The sequence below is a fragment of the Zalophus californianus genome, chromosome 8, assembly GCF_009762305.2.
Source record: "Zalophus californianus isolate mZalCal1 chromosome 8, mZalCal1.pri.v2, whole genome shotgun sequence".
Classification (NCBI taxonomy): domain Eukaryota; kingdom Metazoa; phylum Chordata; class Mammalia; order Carnivora; family Otariidae; genus Zalophus; species Zalophus californianus.
In genome coordinates this window covers 111,862,553-111,887,683 of record NC_045602.1, presented here as the reverse complement: position 1 = coordinate 111,887,683, position 25,131 = coordinate 111,862,553, and the positions used below count along the sequence as shown (strand labels likewise).

The following is a 25,131-nucleotide window of genomic DNA, read 5'->3' as shown; positions in this document are numbered from 1 at the left end:
GGCTATTTTGGGGCTCAGGACTAATCCTAGGTCTCCTCCACGACTGGAAAAGTGTTCGTGTTCTTCCCTTCTGCTCCCAACTCGGAGGCACAGGGTGGGCTTTCGTGTAGAACAGCAGGCCCGAGACATTGGGAAGCAGTAGAATGAGGGCAAGTCAAGGTCTCCCCATCTGTCCACAGACAGTAGGCAGTGTGGCTCCCTGGAAAGCACTGAGCAGAGCTGGGTTTGAATCTGGATTTTTTGATTTCACCACTTGTGATCTGAGTAACACTGAGTAGGTTCCTTTAGATTCCTCACCGCAAAGTGGGGAATGGTGCCCACCTTGTGGGATTTGTATGAGGATGAAGTAAGATCCTGCTTGCGAAGTGCTGGACCCGTGGTGACACCCATCAACTATGCTTTCCTCCTAATGTGGATTTGTAAATGTCATAATAGGAAGGGAACTTGGGGTTCTTTAGGTATTGTCCTTCTATTTATTTTTCCTTTGGATCTTAAGTACGTAGAATTGTACCTATCATAATTCTTGCTTCATCACACCCTTATCATTGATCCATTAATGACCCTCTTTTATTAATCTACTTATCCATCCATCCATCCATCCATCCATCCATCCATCCATCCATCCATCCGTCCATCCTCCCTCCCTCCCTTCCTTCTTTCCAATAACCTGCCCGTCTATCTACCTATCTATTGACATACCTATTTATCAATCTTATATTGTTTTTCTATTTTTAATTTATAATGATATAAACATTCATGAAGCCACCACCCAGCACGGAAGCTAGAATCCTGACATTAACTTCCATCTACATATACATACCCACCCTTCTCATCCCTTTCCCTGCCCCCACCTCAGGTAACTACTATTTAAAATCTTGAGTTCATCCTTTTGGAAAAAATATGGGTTTATCATTTTTATATGTATCCCTAAAAACCATTTGTTAGATGTTTTTAGCTTTATAAACATAGTATCATGCTGTATGAAATCTTTTGGGGCTTACTCGCTCCTAATATTCTTTCGCTAAGATTTATCCATATTATTGTGTGTAGCTATAGTTCATTCATTTTTATTAGTGTATAACATTCCATTCTGGGATTGTACTACATTATTTGCCCTCCATCCTGTGGATTTGCATTTGGATGGTTCTCTCAGGTTTTTCTAATTTGAAACCATGCTACCATGTATATACTTGAATATTCATCTCCTGGAGCACAGGTGAAGAGTTTCTTTAGGGTATGTATATAACTCAAAGGTGGAAATAGCAGGTTATCGAGAATGCAAATGTCCAAGTTCAAATTTTCCAAACTGTTTTCCAAAGTAGTTGTGCTGATTTACATACGTATCAGCAACATAAGAAGGAGCCAGTTGCTTCTTTATTTTTTATCCTGGAATAGGGAGAAAATGGTTTTGCTTTGGCTTTTCCTGATTACTAATGAGATTGGACATCTCTTCATATGTTTATTGGCCATAAATGTTTCTTTTAATCCCATTTTTAAAAAATTTTTTATTGTTATGTTAATCACCATATATTACATCATTAGTTTTTGATGTAGTGTTCCATGATTCATTGTGCATAACACCCAGTGCTCCACGCAGAACGTGCCCTCTTTAATACCCAGTCACCAGGCTAACCCATCCCCCTACCCTCCTCCCCTCTAGAACCCTCAGTTTGTTTTTCAGAGTCCATCGTCTCTCATGGTTCGTCTCCTCCTCTGACTTACTCCCCTTCATTCTTCCTCTCCTGTTATCTTCTTCTTTTTCTTTTTTCTTAAAATATGTTGCGTTATTTGTTTCAGAAGTACAGATCTGTGTCTTTTAATCCCATTTTAATGACGGAGCTGTAAAGGTTTCATGCCAGTTTGGGTGTCCACCATGGGCTTTCCTTGAGGAGTTGGGGAGGGGCTTTCAGAATTGCAGGTTTGTGTTTCTCCCTGGGTAGGAGCTTGTTTTGCCTCTGCTGGGTTTCTTGCTCAGGGTCATGAACTTCATGCCCAGAATCCCCGGAAAAGCTTCTTTCCTTCATAGGATGTGAGAGCCTTCCTCTCACTACTGACCCTCCTGGTCCAGGCTCTCACTTTCTCTGGGGCCTGCAGGAGACAGGGAGAAAGAGCCCGCAGGACAGGTCTCAGAAGGCTGGTGAGGCATGAGAAGCTTTGGTAGTGGTTGCAGACTTCATGGCCAGTGCCTCTCCTGCATCAGTCCTCCTAAATAAAACAGGAGGGGACTGAGGGCCCTGTGTCCCTGAGGAGGGCCTTGTGGCACCTGTGACCTGCAGGGGAAGCAGGGAGCTGGGGCAAAGCCCTTGTTCTCAGACTTCTCCTCACAGACCCCCTCAAAAGTGTTGTCTTCATATTAACTCCCCCTCCTTCGGTGCTCCCCCTGCCCAGACCAGGGGAGCCTGCATCTTTGTGGACCTTCAGACTGGAGCTGTGAGGGGCAGAGGGGAAGGTTTGAAGGGATTGGGGTGTGGCTCTTATAGGGACGCTCTGGATTCCACATGCCTTCAAGGTCAGTGTGAAATGGGAGTGCTGATGGGGCCCCTGGGTGGCTCAGTTGGTTAAGCAGCTGCCTTCGGCTCGAGTCATGATCCCAGGGTTCTGGGATCTAGCCCCGCATTGGGCTCCCTGCTCAGCAGGGAGCCTGCTTCTCCCTCTCCCTGTGCTCTCTCTGTCAAATAAATAAATAAAATCTTAAAAAAAGAAAGAAAGAAAGAAAGAAATGGGAGCGCTGTGTGGCTTCTCCTCACAGTGCCACCTGTTGGCCTGGAGTCTCCTGGCCCCCAGGAAGCCCAACCCCTATCTGAGGTCCCCCTTACTTGGAAGGGAATCTCCTCTTGAGGACATAGATGATGCAAAGTGCAGTCAAGGGAAACAACTTCCAGCCAAGCAGGATGAGGGTCCCAGAGAGGGAGCTGGACGCCCTGGCATCTGGAAAGATATTAGGATGAACGCGGCTTCTGGTTCCCACCACTCAATCCCTAGGCAGGCCCAGCCTCACCCCTGACTCAGGTACCAAGACTACACCCTTGGACTAAGAGGGAATCCCCTCACCTCTCTAAGCTGTTTCCTAGTCTTTAAAATGGGCATGATAACGTATACCTTAGAACGTTCCTGTATCAAAGGAGAACACCAAACAGAATACCTAATAGGCACTCAGTAATTGTTGGATCTGAATGGCTTTTGAGAGGGTGGGTGGAAAAGGGGGACGATAATTCGTATGAACTTATTCACTGGAAGAGCCGGTGCCGTGCCTGCATGGTCAGGATCCCGCTGTGTGACGAAAGTGGTGCTTACAGCTCTTTGGTCCCTAAGGCAGCACACTCTGCAGAGGTTGCTCTAACTGCTGTCCCATTTTATAGATGAAGGAACTGAGGTACCAAAAGGTGAAGTGACTTCCTCAAGTTCACACGTGACAAACATGGCAGAGCCAGCGTGTGAACCTGGCCTGTCTGTGTCCAGGTCTGAACCTTGAACTGCTGGGTTATTCCACCCCTACTCACCCAAACACGCTGGCTGGCCTCTGGACTCACTCAGCTGCACGTGGGCCTGGATCAGTGGCTGGGCCTCTTGCTGCACTTCGCAGGTGAACAGCGCTTTGTCCTCTGAGGTGTAAACCAGGATATGATTGTCTTGGCTGAATGTGCCATCTGGGTTCTTGGTGGGGGTGGGAGGCTCACAGGCCTTAAAGCGTCTGTTCACCTCCAGCCAGGTGATTTGTATGGCTTCAGGGTAGAACCTTTGCACGTAGCAGGTGAGGATGGCCAACTGGAGGCTTGGGACTCGGTGGGATGAAACAGTCACTGTGGGTATAACTGAAACAATAGCCCTTCCTTTGTTGAAGTTCAAGGAGCATCCTTACCTTTCTAGGCACTGCCCTTGGTTCTTGAGCTACAGCAGTAAGTAAGACAGACACACACCAAGCTCCTGCTCTGGTGGGGAGAACAGGGAAGAAGAAAAGCAGTCACGTGAGCCTCGGAGGGGTTCTGAGAACCTACACGGGGGTACCTGACCAGGTCTGGAGGTGGGGCAGGTTAGGGAAGAGTTTCTGGAAGAAGTGACCTTTCAGCAGAAGTATGAAAAATGAATAGGAGTTAAGTATGTGTGGCAAATTGTATTTTCCAAAAATGGCCACAGCAAATTCCCAGGTGTCTTCCGGAACCTTGCCACTCCCCACTGGAAGGCGAGTCTACTTCTGCCCTGGAACCTGGGTGGGACTTTGTGACTGCCTGATGAAGAGAGTATAGCAGAGGTGACACTGTAACTTCCAAGGGTTGGTCATCAAAGTTGATGTGACTTCCCCTTGGGACTCTTGGGACATTCACTTTTGGAACAGAGCCATCAAGCTACAAGGATGCTCTAACTAGCCTGCATGGAAAGATAATCAGGAGAGGCCGATGCCAGGAAGAACTGAAGCCCCTCGCCCATAGCCAGCACCAATGGCCAGACATGTTAGTGAGGCAGCTTTGTGATAATCTCAGCTGTGGAGTCATTCAGGTGAGGTCCCAGACATCATGGGGCAGAGATAGGCCATCCCTGCCAGGCCCTCTCCAAATTCCTGCCCTACAGAATATGTGAGCATCATAATTTGGGAGATTTGGAGTAAGTTTAGAGCATTGGAATATGTTTGGGGAAAATTTGTTATGCAGTCCTGGTAACTGGAACCTTAGGCAAAGGGGCTGGTGGAGGGCCAGAGGAAGGCAGGCTCTGGGCGAGGGGAGGTATGGGAAAGTGCATCTCAGGCAGAGGGTAGGGCATGGGCAGAGGCCTTGAGGTGAAGCCTAGCGTGTTCAAGGACAGAAAAATGATCAGAGTGAGTGAGGGGGAGCATGGGCAAGATGACCAGTGACCATAAAGGCTGTCTGCGTTTACTGGTGCTATACTTACCCCTGAGGGCACATAACGACATCCTAAGGAGTCCATACGTTGGTAGTTTAATATAATTAATTTCCGGGTCCTGAGCCCTCATATGATTCTTTCCTGAAATTGATCTGCCTGAGAATGCCTACTCCTGTCTCCTCTTCCTCGGGCCTTCTCCCAACATTACAGAGGGAAGGCCTTCCTCCCACACATCCCGAATCTAGCTACGGGGCAGTGCCCTTGGTGTAAAGACTCTGGGACACAAAACAAAAGGACAATTCAAAAATCCTGCGGGCCGGAAAGCCTACTTTAATCAAAGCATCATAATCTCCCCCATCTAGCTCACTGAGCTGCGTTTCTGATAACATTTTAATGGTTATTTTAATAATTGTTTATCACAATTTGTTGGATATTTAGATTGTTTTGATCAATTGTGTAATTCAATCCAAAAGAATTTTTTAACACTTAGAGCCTATGGTCATGAGAAAAAGTTTTAAAAATTCAATTTATATATATAATGAATATTATACATAATAAGTTATATGTAATTTGTTATATATAAAATTCAATACATATATATATTTATGGTAGTCCTCTGTTTTCTCAGAGTTCTCTATGATATGTGTGATGATGTGGTCAATAAGGACTTTCAAATATAAAATATATTTACAGTGGGGTAAAGTTCTCCCCAGGAATTAGAATGGAAATACAAATTTAGGAAGAAAAAGGAATGTTATAAAATTTCTGATTATCAAAGAAGAGCTTGTTTATGTCTGTTGTAATGGATGATGGTGGAAATCAAATCCGTGTGGCTTTATTTTTCCGTTGAACATTTCAGAGAGATGTAACATTTGTAAAATCCCAGGGTTTTCTGGCCCGTGCAACTACTTAAGTCTGTGATGAACAATTCTGGATGTTAACTTTAAAATATATGAGGAACTACATAGTTCTTCACAATTACCTCAGGGGTATATGAATAAAAATGTTTGAAGATTGCTGTTGAACGCCCTGATAAGGATTTTATTTTGTTATATTTTTGTAAAAGGAGTGGTGAGCCACCGAAGGGTTTTAAGGAAAGGAGCGACAAGACTTGGCTTCCTTTATAAAATGTCTTTGACTGCTGGGGATTTGGGGGCTGCACTGTTGAGGGTAATGGTGGATATGAGAGAAGGCGGCTGTGGTGTCCAGGTTGCCTTGAACTTGGGGATGAACCTGGTCAGTGACAGTAGAAAGAAATGGATGGGTTCAGAGAGACGTGAGAAGTGAATTTGGTAGAACTTGGTGGTGGGTTGGGTAAAACAGGTCTCTGGCTTGGATGATTGGGGTTGATGGAGTGTCTCTTCATTGGTATGGGGAAGGAGGAGGAGCCAGAGGTTTGGAGAGAGTGCAAAGAGCAGCACAATGCCCATCTCTTAGCTGACCATGACCAAAGCACCTTCCCTGGGGAAGGGGGACTGCCTTGCTTTGGTATCTCTGCATGGGGACTTCTTACAGGAGGGAGGTCTGACATGATCATCCAAGAGGTGTATTACTGGGTTCAAATTCCAGCTCACAAACTTAAGAGCCATGTGACCTTGGACAAGTCATTTCATTTCTCTGAGCCTTGATTTCCTCATCTGCATGAAGCAGGGACACATAGCTTTTTTGGGATACTCTAGGTGGAGTCTAGAATTCCGTTTCCAAGCTAGAACCCTCTTGTGGTATCTTTTGGCTAAGCAAGGGCAGACTACTATTTAGGGAGGGAGGCATTTCCAAAATGATGAGCTAAACTCTTTACCTTGGTACCACAAATTATCTCCAGTGGTGAGGGGGGTTGTGGAGATTGTGATGCTGTTAATGGGTTTTCTCTTTGATTTGCTCTGGCTGGAGCAGACGGAGAAGGAGCACTGGGGCTCTGGAGGCCTGGAAAGGATGTGCCCATTTGTAGGAAGTGAGTGGGTCTCTGCCCTCTGAGGTTGCTGTGGGGTGGTGGCTGAGGAGAGTGCAAACACCTTCGGGACACCCTTGCCCAGGCCAGGCTGTGGACTTCCAGAGCAGAAAGGGTGATTTCCTTCCTTTACTTTCCTTCCATATTGAACACTGCAGTAATGGCCTCATCCTTATGAGGAGAGCAAGGGGGGCAGGGGTGTAGTCTTGCATTGTCCCCTGCGTTGTCCCCTCCCCTGATGTGGGGGTGGGTTTAAGAAGTGTGTTTCAAATGCAATGACTGGCAGCAAAGCGTGGTGGCTTGCACAATGGTGTTAAGAGTTCACGTAGACAGTGCAAGAGGGAGAAACTTCTTTCTTGTGGCTTGAAGCCCTGTGTGGTCTTGCTCCTGCTCCTCTCTCTCCAGCCTCCGCCTTCTCCATGCACCCTTCTTCTCACTAAGCCCTGACCACATGGACCTCTTCCTCCTCTCTACTGTTCAAACATGTCTCGCTCCCCACCCCCGTCACAGGGCCTTTGCACCGCTGTTTCTTCTGCCTGGAACACTCCACTTTTTCCTTGGCTGACCCCTTTCATCTTTCATGCTGTGATTCAAACATCACTTCTCCAAAAAGGCATTTCCTCAGTATATTATATTTCTCCTGTTTTCATCTATTTTAATACTCAGTTCTTTTCTCTCATAGCACATGTTATAAGTTAGAAGCGTGTGGGGTGCCTAGGTGGCTCAGTCGGTTAAGCATCCGACTCTTGGTTTTGGCTCAGGTCATGACCTCAGGGTTGTGAGATTGAGCCCTGCACTGGGCTCCGTGCCCAGTGGGGAGTCTGCTTGGGATCTCTCTCTCCCTCTCCCTCTGCTCCTCCTCCCAGCACTCTCTCCCTCAAATAAATAAATCTTAAAAAAAAAAAGTTAGAACTGTATATAGTTTTTGCATCTTGTTGATGGGGCTCATGTGACTGTGAGTTTAGTGGAGTAGAACTAGGTCTGGTCTGTTTACCACAGACTCCGCAGCACGTAGAATGATACTGCCACATCGCAGATGCTCAATAAACTTGTTGAATGAATGAATGAGCTTCCACCCCCGAAATACAAGAAAGTGAAAAGAGCTCTGAAGGAGAAGGACCCGACCATGGCATCGTGTAAGAAGAGGATGGTCGGATAAGATAGGGGACCTTGTACCCATCTTATGTGGGGTTTGGTGAAGAATAATGGGAGGACGCAGGTGAAGCGCTCCAAACAGGGAACTGGTGGTGGTCACCAAGGGTTGGCCATTTGGGTGGGACGTGGGGGCCCTTACCTTGGAGGAATTTGGAGATGTTCACGTGCCTACTGAGGGGGCTCTGCAATGTACTGTGAGCCACTTGGCAGGTGAGCTGGGAGTGGAGTGAGGATAAGTCAAGGGTCACCAGCACCGTGCTGACGATGGTGTAGGATCCAGCATCTCTAGGCAGGAAGACCAGGGTCTGAAATGCCGGAAGCTCCACATCATTTTCAAGCCATTTCAGGCGTATGCTTTTGGGAAAGAAGCCAGTTGATGTGCAGGTGAGATTCACTGTCTGGCCTGGGCTGATCCTGTTGGAGGGGCCAGAAACCTCTGGAAGAGAGGGCTTAGCTTCTGTCAAGGCAAAGTTGAGAGGGAAGAGAGAAATATAAAGATGGCAAGTTACTTTCTAGTGCGATACCCGCCCTTATGGTTCGCCCAGCTAGACTCACCTCAATCTCTCATCTCCAGTTTTCTCCTCTGTGTAATTTTTATTATGACACTTCTTACTGTAATAGCTTTGCCAACTGGCCTCACTGACCGCTCCTCGATCCTTGCCACATGCACTCGACAGACCTTGGTGATCATGTTAAAATACAGATCAGATTTTGTCATTTCCCTCCCTCTCTCCCCTCCTTCCTGAAGTACATTGTCCAAAAAGTCATATAAGGTAGAGAACTAAAAACATCAGATCCTCTTGCTTCCTCTTCTAGAAAAAAAATTACAGGCCAACCACTTTTAACTATTATAGCTGATTCTTTGGACATTTCTCTCTGTGTTGAGCAGGGAGGGGCAGAGGGAGAAGGAGAGAATGTCAAGCAGGCTCCACAGTCAGCACGGAGCCTGACACGGAGTTTGATCCCACGACCCTGAGATCATGACCTGAGCTGAAATCAAGAGTTGGATGCCTAACCAACTGAGCTACCCAGGTGCCCTCTCTCTGTGTTTCTAAATAAGATGCTTATACAGTTATTTCTCTTTTTTTCAGTTTTATATATTATGAATATACCTACTACTATGGAAGATGATGGTTTAGCTCTCACATCTCCTGCCACCTGTCATTCACACTTCCTTTCCTTACATCCTCTTATCATAGACACATCAAAATCTTTTATCAGTATTCATCATTTATATTATTATGACCAAAGGAGCATTGTTCACAACTGGGCCCCGTAATATATCATGATTATATTTCCTTTCTTGTATAGCTTCCCCCCCCCCCCAGTTTTTAATTGTCTCTCTCTCTTTTTAAAGTTTTTATTTATTTAAGTAATATCTACACCCAGTGTGGGGCTTGAAGTCATGACCCTGAGATCAAGAGTCGCATGCTCTTTTGACTGAGCCAGCCAGGTGCCCCTAATTGTCTTATTCTTTTTATTTGCTTAGTTTTTATGAGCCTATAACAAATTCATCCCTAAACTTTCTGCCAGATAGGTATAACTCCTCCCAGATTGTTTGATACTGCTAAGTACTGTAGTGAACTTCAGTTTAGGGTACATGAACCCCCAGGAGTGCACAAAGACTTTTCAGGGAGTATACAGGCTTGGGTTAAAAAAAAAAAACGTTTATAACACACCTTAAAAATACAAAGTACATGGGTGCCTGGGTGGCTCAGTCAGTTAAGGGTCCAACTCTTGATTTTGGCTCAGGTCATGATCTCAGGGTCATGAGGTCAAGCCCTAAGTCCAGGCTCCATGCTGGGCGTGAAACCTGCTTAAGATTCTCTTCTCCCCACCCCCACCTTCCCCCGCTGCTCACACATGCTTGCTCTCTCTCTCAAAAGAAAAATACAAAGTACTCATCCTGGGACTTTAACAATTATCAACCAATGTTTCATTTATACTTCTCCCATCCATTGCGTTATTTTGAAGCAAAACTAGACACTGTCATTTCATTCACAACTACCTCAGCATGTATACTTAAGAATTAAGAATTATTTTTTAAACATAATCAAGGGGTGCCTGGGTGACTCAGCTGGTTAAACATCCAACTCTTGATTTCGACTCAGGTCATGATCTCAGGGTTGTGAGATCGAGCCCCACGTTGGGCTCCGTGCTGGGTGTCAAGCCTGCTTAAGATTCTCTCTCCCTCTCCCTCTGCCCACTGTCCCCCGCTTGTGCTCTCTCTCTCTCTTCTCTTAAAAAAATTATTTTTAAACATAATCAAAATCTCATTATCATACTTAAAATTTAATAATAGTTCTTTTAATATTATCTAATACTTGTCAGTATTCAAATTTTCCTGCTTGTCTCATAAATATTTTATAATTGGTTTGTTTGAATAAGGATGTAAACAAGATCCATTGTTACATTTTGTTGCTATGTCTTTTTTTTTTTTTTAAGTAGGCTCCCTGCCCAATGTGGGGCTTGAACTCAGCACCTTGAGATCAAGAGTTGAATGTTTTACTGACTGAGGTAGCCAGGCACTCCTTGCTATTTCTTTTACATGTCCTTTTCTAAAAGAGTTTCCCTTTCCTCTTATTTTTCTTAATATTTATTTGTTGAAAAAACCCAAGTCTGCTGGAAAAACCTGCAGAATTTTCCATATTCTTGCATATATTCCTGTTGTATCGTTTGAAATGATCTTCTTTCCCCTATATTGCCTGCAGCTGGATCTAAAGGATCTAGTTGATTAGAACAAGGTTCATAATTTTGGCAAGAATACTTCATAGGTATTGCCAACAACTTCCTAATGCATTACATTAGGAGGCATGTAATATCTAGCTATTTCTTTTTATGGTGTTCAGATTGACTATTGGCTTTGGGTGTTGTCAGCTTGATCTATCTGCTGTGAAGTTCTCTACCAGCCTTTAGCTCAAATCTTTAACAAATGTAAATAAAAATGTCTAGACCCATCATTCCACCAGGGGTTATACACTGGTGACTAGTAATGTTACTATTCCTTCTGTCTGTATCAGTTGAAATTATTTTTTCCTTCCAACTATTTTTGGTTATTTTGACATACAGTTCATAAAGGAAAGGCAGGGTAAAAATGCCTTTGCTTACTCTCCTTTAGATTTTAGAACAATGAGTTGGTGCCTTAGTAGCCCCCAGAGGTGACCAATGAAGTTTTTATTTTTGTATCATTATAAAATCATGGTTTTTAACATGGATTGATAGATGTCAATCTATTTTTATTTTTATACTTTTTAATGCTCAAATCATCTCATCTTTAGCCAGTGGAAGCCTCCTTGAAATTGGTTCCTGAGTTTTTTTTTTATATAATTTCAGTAAACATCGATAGCTTCCTTGCTTTTCACACAATAAAATATTCCATGCTCATTTTGCACATTTCCTGTCCAAGATCCGGAATCCGTCATTGCCCTATGCAGCCCTGGTTGTTTTTTGTGGAAGTGCTATTAAGAGACCATAATCTGTGTTTTAGTGGTGCTCATTACTACTAGGTTGTCACTGCTTCCAGGTCCTTTTTGGGGGACAGGGCTATGAAGTAAGTATTTTTTAAGGAGGGAGACAATTAAACAGGTTAATACTGATAGTTATAATCCAGTTTTAAGAATGCAGTTTTTAGGGCACTTGGGTGGCTCAGTTGGTTAAGTGCCTGCCTTCAGCTCAGGTCATGATCCCAGGGTTCTGGGATCGAGTCCTGCATCAGGCTCCTTGCTTGGCCAGGAGTCTGTTTCTCCCTCTACCCCTACCCCCTGCTTAAGTGCACACGTGTGCTCTCTCGCTCTCTCTCAAATAAATAAATAAAATCTTAAAAAAAAAAGAAAAAAGAATGCAGTTGTTAAACTTAACGTCTTTGTTTCTGCTCTGTATCTTTCTCTCATGCTGAAAATTCCAGTTCCTAAGGACATCAACACATTTATTTGCTTTAACCTATAACACATATATAATACTTATAAACACCAACACCAAATATTATTACCAAATTACTGAATAGAATTTTGGATTTCTTCATGGTTCTCCTTGTTCTTAAGATACGTTTCATTGGGGATATAGATACAAATTATTATGTATAACGTATACTCTCCAAGGCACACCCAGATTCCTTGAGCTTGACCACTCCAGTGCACGCAGGACTACTTCCAAATGCCTGTATATGCATGTTTTCTCCTGAAAGCTTTTTCAGAAGGTTGCTTTTATGGAAGGTTGTCTGTGCACATGGAACACTGAAAATATGGGGCATCTAACACCCTCTGAGAAGAGTTCTCAGTCAATGACTGAGAGGGAGTTGGTATATAATTAGCCCAAACTTCTTTCCTTTCAAGAGGGATACATCTGATACACGTTCTGTATCATTTCCCATAGTTTCTCATCTGATTAAGCTCCATTTGCCCACAGTGGTGGCGGGCTTGATGACACACCTTTCACTAACTGTCCGACTTCACCACTTGCCTACTGGGGTTCCTGGCACTCAAATATTTGTCTCAGATCTGCTTGGTGAATCTGAGCTAAAACTCTGTGTTTCAAAGTCTCTTGAAATAATTGCTCCTTATCTGGGTAAGCCATCAATATATGGTTAGTTAATTAGTTAAATTTTAGATTTCGTAGTCTAGATATTTAGGAATTTTTTAATTTTTAATTTATTAATTATTTAAAATGTGCATACATTTATAGAATCAAAACCTCAGGCAAAGGACAGTCAGAGAAGTCTAACTTTCATCCCTGTCCCTTCTACCCTCTTGCCTTCTTCCCTGATAGGTAAATTTTTTTTCCTATTTTTATTTACTTAAATTCAATTAGCTGACATATAGTACATCATTAGTTTTTGATGTAGTGTTCAATGATTCATTAGTTGCATATAACACCCAGTGCTCATCACATCACGCGCCTCCTTAATGCCCGTCACCCAGTTACCCCATCGCCCCACCCACCTGCCCTCCAGCAACCCTCAGTTTGTTTCCCAGAGTCAAGAGTTTCTCATGGTTTGTCTCCCTCTCTGATTTCTTCCCATTCCGTTTTCCCTCCCTTCCCCTATGATCCTCTGCACTTTTATTCCTCTTTTAAAAGAATATAACCAAATATGGATATGCTTGTATTTCCCACTCTTCTTAACATAAAAGATGGTGTGCTCTGCTTCTTGTTTAATGATATCCTGTGGGTCATGCTGAAGCAAAGTGCTGACTTCTTCTCATGTCTTTTTAAAGTTATAGTACTCCATTGTGTGACTCTACCATAATTTATTTAGCAGCTTGTCTTTTATTCTTACACATAGTGTTGTAATCAAGAGCCTAACCATAAATCATCTTACACTTATGTTAGTATAACTTTGGGATAAGTTTCTAAAAGTAAGATTGTTAGGACACAGGGTAATGTATATATGTATATGTAACATGCAATTTTGCTAAATATTGCCAAATCCACTTCCTTATGACTTACGTGATTTTGAATTTCTACATACAAAATATGGAAATATCAGTTTTCCCATAGCTCCTCCAACAGAGTTTGTTGTCAAACTTTTGGAGTTTTGGCCAAGCAGATAGGTGAGAAATTGTGTCTCAATGTAGTTTTAAATGGCATATCCTTTCATGTGAGGGTGATTGAACATACTCTTATATATTTAGGAGATGTTTCTATTTCACTTTCTATAAATTGTCTTCTCATATTTATTGCCCATAATTCTATAAAGTTGCTTGTTGTAAAATTTTAGAAGCTCTCTATATACGTTAGGGGTGATTCTTTGTATTATAAGTTGCAACATAGTGTGTGCACACACACTTCCATACATGAGTTTCTTTTCATAGAATATGATCAAATTATCATTTTTTCCTCTTTTTGTTCCTGCATTTTTAAAAAAATTGTATTATGTCATGTTAGTCACCATACAATACATCATTAGTTTTTGATGTGGTGATCCATAATCCGTTGTTTTCATATAACACCCAGTGCTCCATGCAGTACGTGCCCTCCTTAATACCCATCACCGGGCTAACTAGTCACCCCTCCCCCCTCCCCTCTAAAACCCTGTTTGTTTCTCAGAGTCCATAGTCTCTCATGGTTCATCTCTCCTTCCATTCCCCCCCCCATTTTTCCCTTCCTTCTCCTAATGTCCTCCCTGCTATTCCTTATGTTCCACAAATAAGTGAAACCATATGATAATTGACTTTCTCTGCTTGACTTATTTCACTTAGCATCATCTCCTCCAGTCCCATCCATGTTGATGCAAAAGTTGGGTATTCATCCTTTTTGATGGTTGAGTAATATGCCATTGTATATATGGACCACATCTTCTTTATCCATTAATCTGTTGAAGGGCATCTCGGCTCTCTCCACAGTTTGGCTATTGCGGACATTGCTGCTATGAACATTGGGGTGCATATGGCCCTTCTTTTCACTACATCTGTGTCTTTGGGGTAAATACCCAGGAGTACAATTGTTGGGTCATAGGGTAGCTCTATTTTTAAATTTTTGAGGAACGTCCACACTGTTTCCCAAAGTGGCTGTACCAACTTGCATTCCCACCAATAGTGTAAGAGGGTTCCCCTTTCTCCACAACCTCTCCAACATTTGTTGTTTCTTTCCCTGTCCATTTTTGTCATTCTAACTGGTGTAAGGTGGTACCTCAATGTGGTTTTGATTTGAATTTCCCTGATGGCTAATGATGATGAACATTTTTTCATGTGTCTGTTAGCCATTTGTATGTCTTCTTCAGAGAAGTGTCTTTTCATATCTTCTGTTCACTTTTTGACTTGATTATTTGTTTTGAATTATAGTTGGGAAGGTTTTCCCCATTTCCGGATTACAAAAGAATCCAGACATGATTGCTTCTCATACTTGCACAGTTTCATTATTTAAATATCTGATCCATGTGGAATTAATTTTGGCTTGTGGTGGGAGGAACTGTTCTGGATTTTTTATTCTGTTCCACTGGTTTGCTTACTAATTTTCCAATCGATCCACCACTATTTTTTAAATTTTTTTTTATTGTTATGTTAATCACCATACATTACATCATTAGTTTTTGATGTAGTGTTCCATGATTCATTGTTTATGCATAACACCCAGTGCTCCATGCAGAACGTGCCCTCTTTAATACCCATCACCAGGCTAACCCATCCCCCACCCCCTCCCCTCTATCGATCCACCACTATCGTTGCAGGCTTCTTTCCTCATGAAATTGCCTTTACTTTTTTTTAAAGAAATCAGTTGACCATATGCATGATATTATTTCTGGAATCTATTCTGTTTCATTGATCTATTTGTCTATCTTTTGTTTAAGTTTATTTATTTTTAGTAATCTCTACACCCAATGTGGGGCTCAAACTCATGACCCCAAGATCAAGAGTGCTCTTCTGACTGAGCTAGTTAGGCACCCCATCTACTTGTCTATCTTGATGCCAATATTCAGTGAATGATCTTTGTAGCTTTATAATAATTCTATGTTCATGAGGGATATTGGCTTCAAGTTTTCTTTATTTGGCTTTAGTATCACAGTAATGCTGGTTTTAAGGATTGATTGGGAAGCATCACTCTCTCTCCAATTTTCTGGAAGAATTTGTGTAGAATTGCTAGCATTTCTTTCTTCAGTGTTTGATAGAGTTCCTCAGTGAAGTCATCTGGGCCTGGGCTGTTGTTTGTGGGAGGCTTTTTAAACTACAAATTCAATTTCTTTCTTTTTTTTTTAAGATTTTTATTTATTTATTTGACAGAGAGACACAGCGAGAGCAGGAACATGAGCAGGGGGAGTGGGAGAGGGAGAAGCAGGCTTTCCTGCTGAGCAGGGAGCCCGATGCGGGGCTCGATCCCAGGACCCTGGGATCATGACCTGAGCCGAAGGCAGACGCTTAACGACTGAGCCACCCAGGTGCCCCCAAATTCAATTTCTTTAATAAATATAGAAATAATCAGGCTATTGACTTCTTCTGGAGTGAGCTTTAGTAGCCCGTGTCTTCTGAAGAATTTGTGCATTTCATCTAAGTTGTTGAGTTTATAGGTATAAAATTTTTCATAGTTTCCTTATAATCTTTTTAATATATGCATTAAAGAGGTAGGGATGTTACCTCTCTCATTCTTTTTTTTTAAGTTTATTTATTTATTTATTTATTTATTTAGTAATCTCTACACACCCAAGGTGGGGCTTAATGTCATGACCCTGAGATCAACCGTCGCATGCTCTTCCAACTGAGCCAGCCTAGCACCCCATCTCTCAGTCTTGATATTGGTAATTTGTGTACTCTCTCTTTTTTCTTGACTGACTGTGTGGCTAAGAGTTTATAAATTTTGCTGATTTTCTCAAAGAACCAGCTTTCAGTTTTATTGGTTTTCTCCTAGTTTTCCATTTTCTATTTTTGATTTCTGCTCTGTTATTATTTCCTTTCTTCTGGTTACTTTGGGTTTCACTCGTTCTTCTTGTTCTAATTTTTAAGGTCACTGAGTTGAAACTTCTCTTCTGTCCTAATATAGGCATTTTAGTGCTATAAATTTCCCCCTAAGCACTGTTTTGGCTGCATCCACAAATTCGGTATGTTGTGCTTTCATGTTCATTCAGTTTAGAATATTCTCTCATTTCCCTTTTACTTCTTCTTTGATAACATGTTATTCAAAAGTGTATCCTTTTGTTTCCAACTATCTGGGGATTTTCCAGACATCATTTTGTTATTATCAATATAATTCCAATAAGAACACATTTTGTATGACTTGACCTATTTTAAATTTACTGAGACAATTTATAGCCCAGGATATGATGCATCTTGGTAAGCGTTCCCTTTGCATTTGAAAAGAATGTGTTTTTACACAAAGAATGTGTACTCTGCTGTTTTGGGATGGAGTGTTCTATAAATGTCAGTTAACTCAGATTGTTTTATAATGCCGTTCAGTCTTCTACATACTTAGTGATGTTCTGCCTACTTGTCTTACCAGTTATTGAAAGAGGAGTGTTGAAACCTGAAACTATAGCTGTGGACTTATCTCTCCATCCTTACTATTTTATGAGTTTTTGTGTCATGTATTTTAAAGCTCTCCTATTGGGTGAATAAACATTTAGGATTGTTATATTATCTCATTTAAAAATGCTTTGAAGATGTTTCTCCACTATCTTTTGGCTTACATAATTTTTCAATGGGAAATCTGCTGTCAAATTTATCTTCCTTTGTATCGAATATTTCCCTTTTCTTCTGGTTGTTTTTAAGATCTTTTCTTTATTACTGATTTTATGCAATTGGAATATGATACACTTTGGTGTAGTTTCCTTCATGTTTCTTGTGCCTGGGGTTCACTGAGATTTTTCGATCCATAGGTTCATAGTTTTCATCATATTTGGAAAAATACAACCATTATTTCTTCAAATACTCTTTCTGTCCCCTTCTTCCTTTAGAGTCTCTAATACATATGTAGTAGGCCACTTGAGGTTTTCCCATAGCTGACTGATGCTCTGTTTATCTTTTCTCAGTCTTTTACATTTTTGTGTATAATTTTGGATAGTTTCTGTTGCTGTATATTAAGTTCTTTAATTTTTTTCAGTGTCTTAACTGCCATGAATCCCATCCAGTCTACATTTTCATCATAGACATTGCAGTTTTCATCTCTAAAAGTTCAACACGGATCTTTGAGAATATTTTTCATGCTTCTACTTCACACATTCACTCTTTCCTCTATTTGACCACATAGTGTAGTTATACTAACTTTACTGTCCTTGTGTACTAATCCTGTCATCTATCTTTTCTGGTTAGGTTTCAGATGATTGATTCACAGTATAAATTGTGTTTTCCTGCTTCTTTCATGCTTGGTAATTTTAAAAATTTTATTGAAATATAGTTGAAATATAGTGTTATATTAGTTTCAGGTGTATAACACAGTGATCCTACAATTCTATATGTTATTCTGTGCTCACCACGATAACTGTAGTTACTATCTGTCAGCTTGGTAGTTTTTTATTGCAGGCCAGAAGTTGTGAATTTTACTTTGTTTACTGTTGGATATTTTGTGATCCTATAAATATGCTTGAACTTGTTTTGGGACCTGGTTAAATTACCTGGAAACAGTTTGATGTTTTCATGTGTTGTATTTAAGCTTTGTGATGCAGGACCATAGCATCATTTGGTCTAGGGCTATTTTTTTTTCCCTTTTTACCTCTTACTGAGGCAGAACCCTTCTGCATACTGTACCAGATGCTCCATGAATTATGAGTTTTTTTGCTCAGGTTGGTGGGAACAGCACCGTTCTTGGCCTTGTGTGAGCTCCAGGGATATTTTCTCTTGAGGCCATGTACATATACTCGTGTACATGTATATCCTCATGAACATACTCTTCAGTACTCAGCTAAATACTCAAGATCTTTGGAGTTCTCTCTCTGTGTAGCTTTCTCATCTTTGGTGCTCTCCTCTGAAAACTCCAGCCACTTTGCCCTCCTTAGACTTCTAGCTCCTTCTTTCAACTTGAGGAGGCCTCCATGCTCCATCTGAGTTCTCTCCTACTGCATGGTGGCATGGAAGCTTTCTCCGAGAGTAAGCTGGAGGCAACCTTGGGTTCCATGTCATTTGTCTCTCATCTCTCAGGGATTACTGTCCTTTGTTGCCTGTTGTCCAATGTCTTGTCAACCATTGTTCCATGTAGTTTGCCCAGATTTTTCGTGGGCAAGTAAATCCAGTCCCTATCACTGTTTTGATAGAAGGTGCCCAAAGTATTAAATTTGCTATTGTATATGTGGTCATCTACTCCATTATATCTTCTAACTGGTTTTTGTTTGCTTATAAGAAGTTCATTGCTTTCTGTTTATTGATTTTATAACTTTCCACATTACTAAAGTATCTTATAGTTTGTAATAGCTTAACCTTGAGTCCGTTAAGTTTTCCAGATACCATATCATCTACAAAGAGAGATAGTTTTTCTACTTCCTTTATAATTTGTATGCTTTCTATTTTCTCCTTTCTGAAAGCATTGGCTAATATTTCAATATAATCTTAAATAATATTAGAAATGGTAGGCATGAGTTTGAAGACTAATGTTCTAGTGATTCAATCTTTTTGAGATGCCTTCTTAAAGCCCTCAGTCCTCCTGTTCTGGAATGGCCTGGTGGCTATTCCTATGCCTCCTGCACAGCTCTTATCTTGGAATCTCCAGTCCCCTTTTCTGGTTCCCATTCTTACTTTTCTTTGTTTAACTTTTATCTTGGTAAAACAGAAAGGTTACATTGAAAGGTAGCTCTTGGTGATGCCACAAATTCAACAGATTGGCTGGATCTAGAATTTTAAGTTGGACATCATTTTCCTTAAGAATTTTGAAGGCACCACTCCTTGTCTTCTAGCCTCTAATGCTGCCTGTATACATCTCATGCTGATCTCATTCAAATGGTTCTCATACAACTTGCTTTTTATTTTCAATTCTTGAAAATCATATGACCTTCTCTTTGTCTCAGAAGACTGCCTACCAGTTCCCTTCGCTTTTCTGAGGCCTGGAGGCGCTAACATTTTAATTAAAAAATTCTGTTGATGTATGTTTCTATTCTGTTCTGTTAGAGTAAGTTATCACATTAACTTTTTTACAGAGAAAACAACATGATCATTAAGTCATCAGTATGAACAGGCCCGAACTAACTGCTCTGCTTCCCAGGCTCTCCTGTATGGATGCTGTTTAGAGTCTTTGTGGGCTTTGTCTTCAGCCATGATTCTATCAGCCAGGACCAAATCCAAAAATATACAGGTCTTAAAGAATCAAGGGCAAATTTTGAGAAATATAAGGATTATATATTCCACATCCCCAGATGTGATTTTTATAATTTTCTGCCTCAATAATTCTTTCATTCCTTGTTTCTGTGAATCTATGGTTTCATGCCTTTAAGATTATGTTTTTAGGTCTAATTGGTTTTAATATCCTGAATAGTGACAATATACACTAATACAATAATTAGGTTACAGGTGCTCTTCTAAGTGTTTTATATTTATAAACTCATTTACGTTTGTTCTCCTCATAACAAATCTACGAGGTGAGTACAATTATTATTCCTATCTTACAGATGAGGAAATTTAAATTCTCTACAGAGAATTTAAGGAAGTCACTAAAGTCACACAGCTTGAAAATGGCAGAGTTAGAAGTTGAATCCAGGCCATTTGGCCCTGGTGCCTATAATTTTACTCACTCTGCTTTCCGGTCTATTTTGTGGCCTTTGAAAATGTAAGATTCTAACTCTCTTGCTAGGAGCCCTGGGATTATATTTCACTCTGCTCCCGTGCTGTGATTTCTCACTATCCCCATCTTCTATCCTCAACTTTAACACAAGGGCTGACAAAGGGGGAGCCTTGGGCTGAGAGCCTGGAGCTTGTGATCTGTCTTTAGAACAACCAGGCTGGGTTTTCAGGAATCCGGACTTACCACGTACAAACATCCTGGTGCCTGGTCCAGACTTAAACTCCACGTCAGGGGTCCCTTTCTGGAACTTCACACAGTAGTAGGTACCAGCATCTGCTGGGGTGATGTTACTGATGCGGATGGAAAAGTCCGTGGTGTTTCTCTTTGTGATGTCTGCAACATTTGTTACTCGGGGGTAGTGGCCTCCTCTGAAACTGAAGATTAACTGCCGGGCTGGCCCTGTTCCCCTGAACCACTCAACCGGCCCACTGGGGAGCAGGGAGGTCAGGATGCAGTGCAGAGTGGCTGTCTGTCCTGCTGCGACAGACATTGACTTCTCAGGCTGGATCACCTGCAGCTCCGTTTCACCTGCCACACCTGGAGGGAAACACAAGTCAGCTCCACGTGTCCCTTGCCTGGCCCAGGGGACTTCTCTTACGGCTTTGTTGTGAGACTGAAACTGGAAGCCATTGAAAAACACTCAGGATTGTGCCTGAAGGGCTTGGAATGTGTGGACCTGGAGTCAGGCTGATGTGGGCTCAAGGCCCGACTCCAGCTCCCACAAGCCTGCTGCTGTTCGGGGGAAGCCCCTGCCTCCCTCTTCTGCTTTCCGTGGTTTCCTCTGTCAAGCAGGATGGATCAAGCCTTTCCCCATCAGTGCTGTGAATTTTCAAGGAAGACATTGGTTGTCAAGGACATGCAGTGAGTGCTGTAATGGCCAGAATCAGCAGGACCATTTTTTAGGTGTTCGTATTTGCATTCACTAAATCCTAGCAAGATTCGACAGGGAGTTTCCATAGACAAGTCTGTGTACCAGACATCACTCTAAGGACTTAAAGACATTAACTGACTCATTCAATTCCCACCACTGCTCTGTGAGAAAGGCATTATTATTATTCATCTCTGTTTCCAGACAAGAAAATGGAGGTAGAGAGAAATTCATAACTTGTTCTAAGCCAAATAGGGTATAAACGATGAACTTGGATTTGAACTCTGGCAGATCTGTTTCAAAAAATATCTGTGCTTTTAACCGCTTTCCTGGACAGCCTCTCAACTGAGATGTCAACCCGCTGGGGAGGAGAAGGGGCACTTCACCTGTCTGCGGGGTTTGGGATCAGCTCTGGGGAAAAGGGAGCAGACAGGCAGGACTACCTCCCAATCAAGAATAATAATAATAATAATAATAATAATAATAATAATAAAGACTATGATTTTAGAATGCTGAGATTTTGGGAGACTTAATGGTCTACAAAGTACCACTTACCAGTTTTCTAATCGCTCTGCATGGCATGTGGAGTACTTGTGATCTACCTATCTACCTACCTATCATCACCTCCATCTTAATTAGGGCGGCTCTGACTCCCAGGTTCTAGGGTTTTCAGCAGGAGTCAGATGCTGCACCCCCATCTCCTCCCTCAGGGTGGCCCCAGATCCTGCAGGTCAAGCCACAGGGGGTCATGGAGGCTTCACAGGGTGACCGGGGTGTGGGAAGTGAGGCAGGGCTGGGAACACCCTGTCACTGAGAAATGCCTGGTGGGGTTAATCCTGTCTGGATCTGAGCGGGAGAGGAAAGGAGCCCTCTGACTAATAAGCCTTATGGGGCCATTTGTTTGGGAGGGCCTTGTTGTAAAAGAAAACATTTAGAGAAATGTCTTCAAGAGGAAGCCACGGTGAAGAAAGAGGGCCTAGAACCGAGATCCATCCGTCCCACTGCCAATGGGGAAAGCCGTACCTCAGCCCCCATACTCAGGTGAGCATCCTTGCACTGTGCTCCCCGAGAGCGGCACTCACCTGTGAGGCCCAGCAGCAGAGGCAGCAGCAGGGATGGCCGAGGCAGGCGGGGTGGGGAGGCAGGTGCGGGCATCGTGGTGGCCTGGAGCCTGCTCTGTCTGAATGTTGCCCCGGAGAGGTCTCGGGGACTCCACTCTCCAATGCGAGGGGAAGCCTGGTGTCCCTCACGGAAGAGGAAGTGACTGTGGGACCGGTGGAACGAGCTGTGGGGTTTTCACAGTTTCTGCTTCTGGATTGTGAAATAGGAATCAGACCCAGTTACGAAATGACCGAGAGAAGGCTCCCAAGATGCCCGGAAGATTGCGGGAGGCCCCCTTAAGGCCGGGGCTGTGTCCCTGGGCCCCCTGACTCCAGGTCAGAGGCCCCGCTGGCCGTTGCTCATCCCGGCGCGCAAAGGTACAGGGTCCGACAGAGTGGAGGGTGTGTTCCGTGTTTGGGAACAGTGCAACACGCTGGGCTCAGGCAACTGCCCAGCTGTCTGGGAGGAAGGCTCCTGGGAATAGGACCGGGGCGGGGGGCTGTTTTCCCCACTCCAGAGGGGTCAGTGGTAAAAATGAGCCACGTCTGACGGGCGCCCCTGGCTTTGAGAGTGCACTTTCAGGGGGAAGGGGCTTCCAGTGAGCCAAGAACTTTGGAGGGGCGGGATGACTCCTGTTTTAGAGGGTGGAGGGGGCCTGCATGGAGAAGGGACGTTAGCATGTTCATCCTGCAGGGACAACACACCCCACACCTAGGAGGAGGAAGAGGGGTGCCTCTTCTGTTTCTCCGGCTCTGGGGCCAACTCTGGGCAGAGGGAGTGCTTGCGGGGGAGAAACCACCACATCAAAAATGCACCCCCTCTTCACCTGAACAGCAAGAGCCAGCACACAAGATGGCGTCCAGCGCCTGAGAAGGTGTGGGCTCTTCCCTTCTGTGGGACCCTGCCTTCTGTGACTTAGTTTCCCCACTGTTCCCGGCCCTTGCCTCCATCCCAGCAGCTGACTGTATGTTGGTGATGCGAAGTAGCCGAACCGAAGAGGGAGTCAGAGATGGGTTTAGATTGTCCTGTGGTAGAACATGTTTCCTCTTCCCTTGAGATGCTGTTATTATTCTAGCTTTTTATTTTTTCCTCCCTGAGAGAGCTTGACTCTGGGACCCTTCACAAGGCAGAGTGTTCCCTGTGGTTCCATTATTCCAACCCACTTTCTCCTTTCGGTGGTGACAGATTGTATTTTCCAGAGCTGACTGCAAACAATATCCTTCCTCATGCTCTTTAACACGCCTCCCATTGAGAAGTGGGTAAATATTCCTTCCCCCTGGGCAGGCTTGTGGTAACACATGATGTGACGTCACTTCCAAGGCTAGACCATAAAACTTCCCTATACTTCGACCTTGCTCTCTTGGGATGCTCCTTTTTGGAATCTTGCCACCAGGCTCGGAGGAAGCCCAAACTAGCATACACACAGAGACCACACCGTAGGAATACACGTAGGAGTTCTAGCTGAAAGCCCAGTGAAGGGTCCAGCCAGTAGCCAGCATCAAGCATTAGACATGTAAAATGAAGAAGCATCTGGATGGTTCCAGACTCTAGAAGTTGTCACCCCTAGCTGAGGCCCCAGACATCATACAGAGGAGACAAGCCATTCTTGTGCCCTGTCTCAATTTCTGATCGCAGTATCACTGATCGTAATGAAATGGTTGTTGGGGTGCCTAAATGGTTACGCATGTGCCTTTGGCTCCAGTTGTGATCTCAGGGTCCTGGGATCGAGCCCCACTTTGGGCTCCCTGCTCAGCAGAGAGCCTTCTTCTCCCTTTCTCTCTCCCTCTGTCTCTCCCCCTGCTCGTGCTCTCTGTCAAATAAATAAATATTTAAAAAAATAATGAAATGGTTGTTTACTAACCCTAAGTTTTGGGGTGTTTTGTTACACAGCAAGAGTGACTCCAACACTGCCCTTGGCAACCTTGTCCCCCTCCCCACTCATTAGTGTCTACCTCTTTTCCTGGCCTTGGTCCTTGCTGGCAAGGACCATTGAACCTGGCCTTAGGAGACAGGCTTAGGGGCCCAAAGGACCTTGGTTGGAATACTGGACCCACCTGGTCCCTGCATGATCATGGCCAAGTCATCTATGTGCCCATCTATCGTACTGTCTGCTTAGCATCTGCAAACCATTCTCATCACTCATCTCCCCATCAGGCTCTCCGTCTGTGTCCCCATTTCAGCGTCTGACACCCCCAGTGAGCCACTTAGTCCAGCCAGAGACATTGGTGTCATTTTTGATGACCCCCCCTTCTCCCCCTGACATCCTTTCATCTAAACACATCTTTTTTTTTTTTTTTAAAGATTTTATTTATTTATTTGACAGAGAGAGACACAGCAAGAGAGGGAACACAGCAGGGGGAGTGGGAGAGGGAGAAGCAGGCTTCCCGCGGAGCAGGGAGCCTGATGCGGAGCTTGATCCCAGGACCCTGGGATCATGACCTGAGCCAAAGGCAGACGCTTAACGACCGAGCCATCCAGGCACCCCTCATCTAAATACATCTTAAATCCACCTGTGTCTGTCTCTCCACTGTCACATCTGCTTGGCTAGCCTGTCAGTTCGCCTCCCCCTCTTTTCCTCTGTTGCATGCAGTCTTCTCATCATACTGGGGCCAGAGTGCGATTTTTAAAAGAGACTTCTGATCTTGTCATTCTCTTTAAATGGCTTCTTAGGGCTCTTATGGTCATATGGATTTTCCTCATGTGCCTGACTGATCTAACTGCTCTGTCAGACTCACCTTCTAGCTCTTCCCTCATGTTTGGGCTCAGCTGCACTGGCTTTTCACAGTGACTCAGGCCCCATACTCCTCCCTCTGTTCTGTGTACTGGGGATGTCCACCCACTTCTCCTCTTCATTATAGATAAACCCAGGGCACCCTTAATTACCTGTCCGAATTTGTAATCATGTATTTATTTTCACTGTTTGTCTTGCCCACTAGAGCATATGCCTCAGAGAGAGTGGGGGTTGAGTCTGCTCTGTCTCCTGTAGAGAATACCCAACAGGTGTTTTTAAACTCAGGAGGGAATGGTGGATTCATGG

General features: G+C 43.3%; 1 protein-coding gene across 4 annotated transcripts; it reads right to left on the bottom strand.

Moving 5' to 3' along the window:
• Positions 1-1,690: 1,690 nt before the first annotated feature.
• Positions 1,691-22,233, bottom strand: LOC113938717 (signal-regulatory protein beta-1-like). Of its 4 annotated transcripts, none has more exons than XM_027624255.2 (6): positions 22,076-22,233; positions 20,309-20,662; positions 8,079-8,396; positions 3,501-3,812; positions 2,817-2,928; positions 1,691-2,205 (listed from the first exon to the last, which is right to left on the bottom strand). In XM_027624255.2, the coding sequence occupies exons 1-6, from the start codon at positions 22,146-22,148 to the stop codon at positions 2,127-2,129; spliced, it is 1,248 nt and encodes a 415-aa protein (XP_027480056.2). In that variant the 5' UTR covers positions 22,149-22,233; the 3' UTR covers positions 1,691-2,126. The 4 variants fall into 4 exon arrangements, with proteins under 4 accessions (XP_027480056.2, XP_027480057.2, XP_027480059.2 ...); XM_027624256.2 differs by having other exon boundaries at positions 1,691-2,088; XM_027624258.2 differs by lacking the exon at positions 2,817-2,928.
• Positions 22,234-25,131: the final 2,898 nt, after the last annotated feature.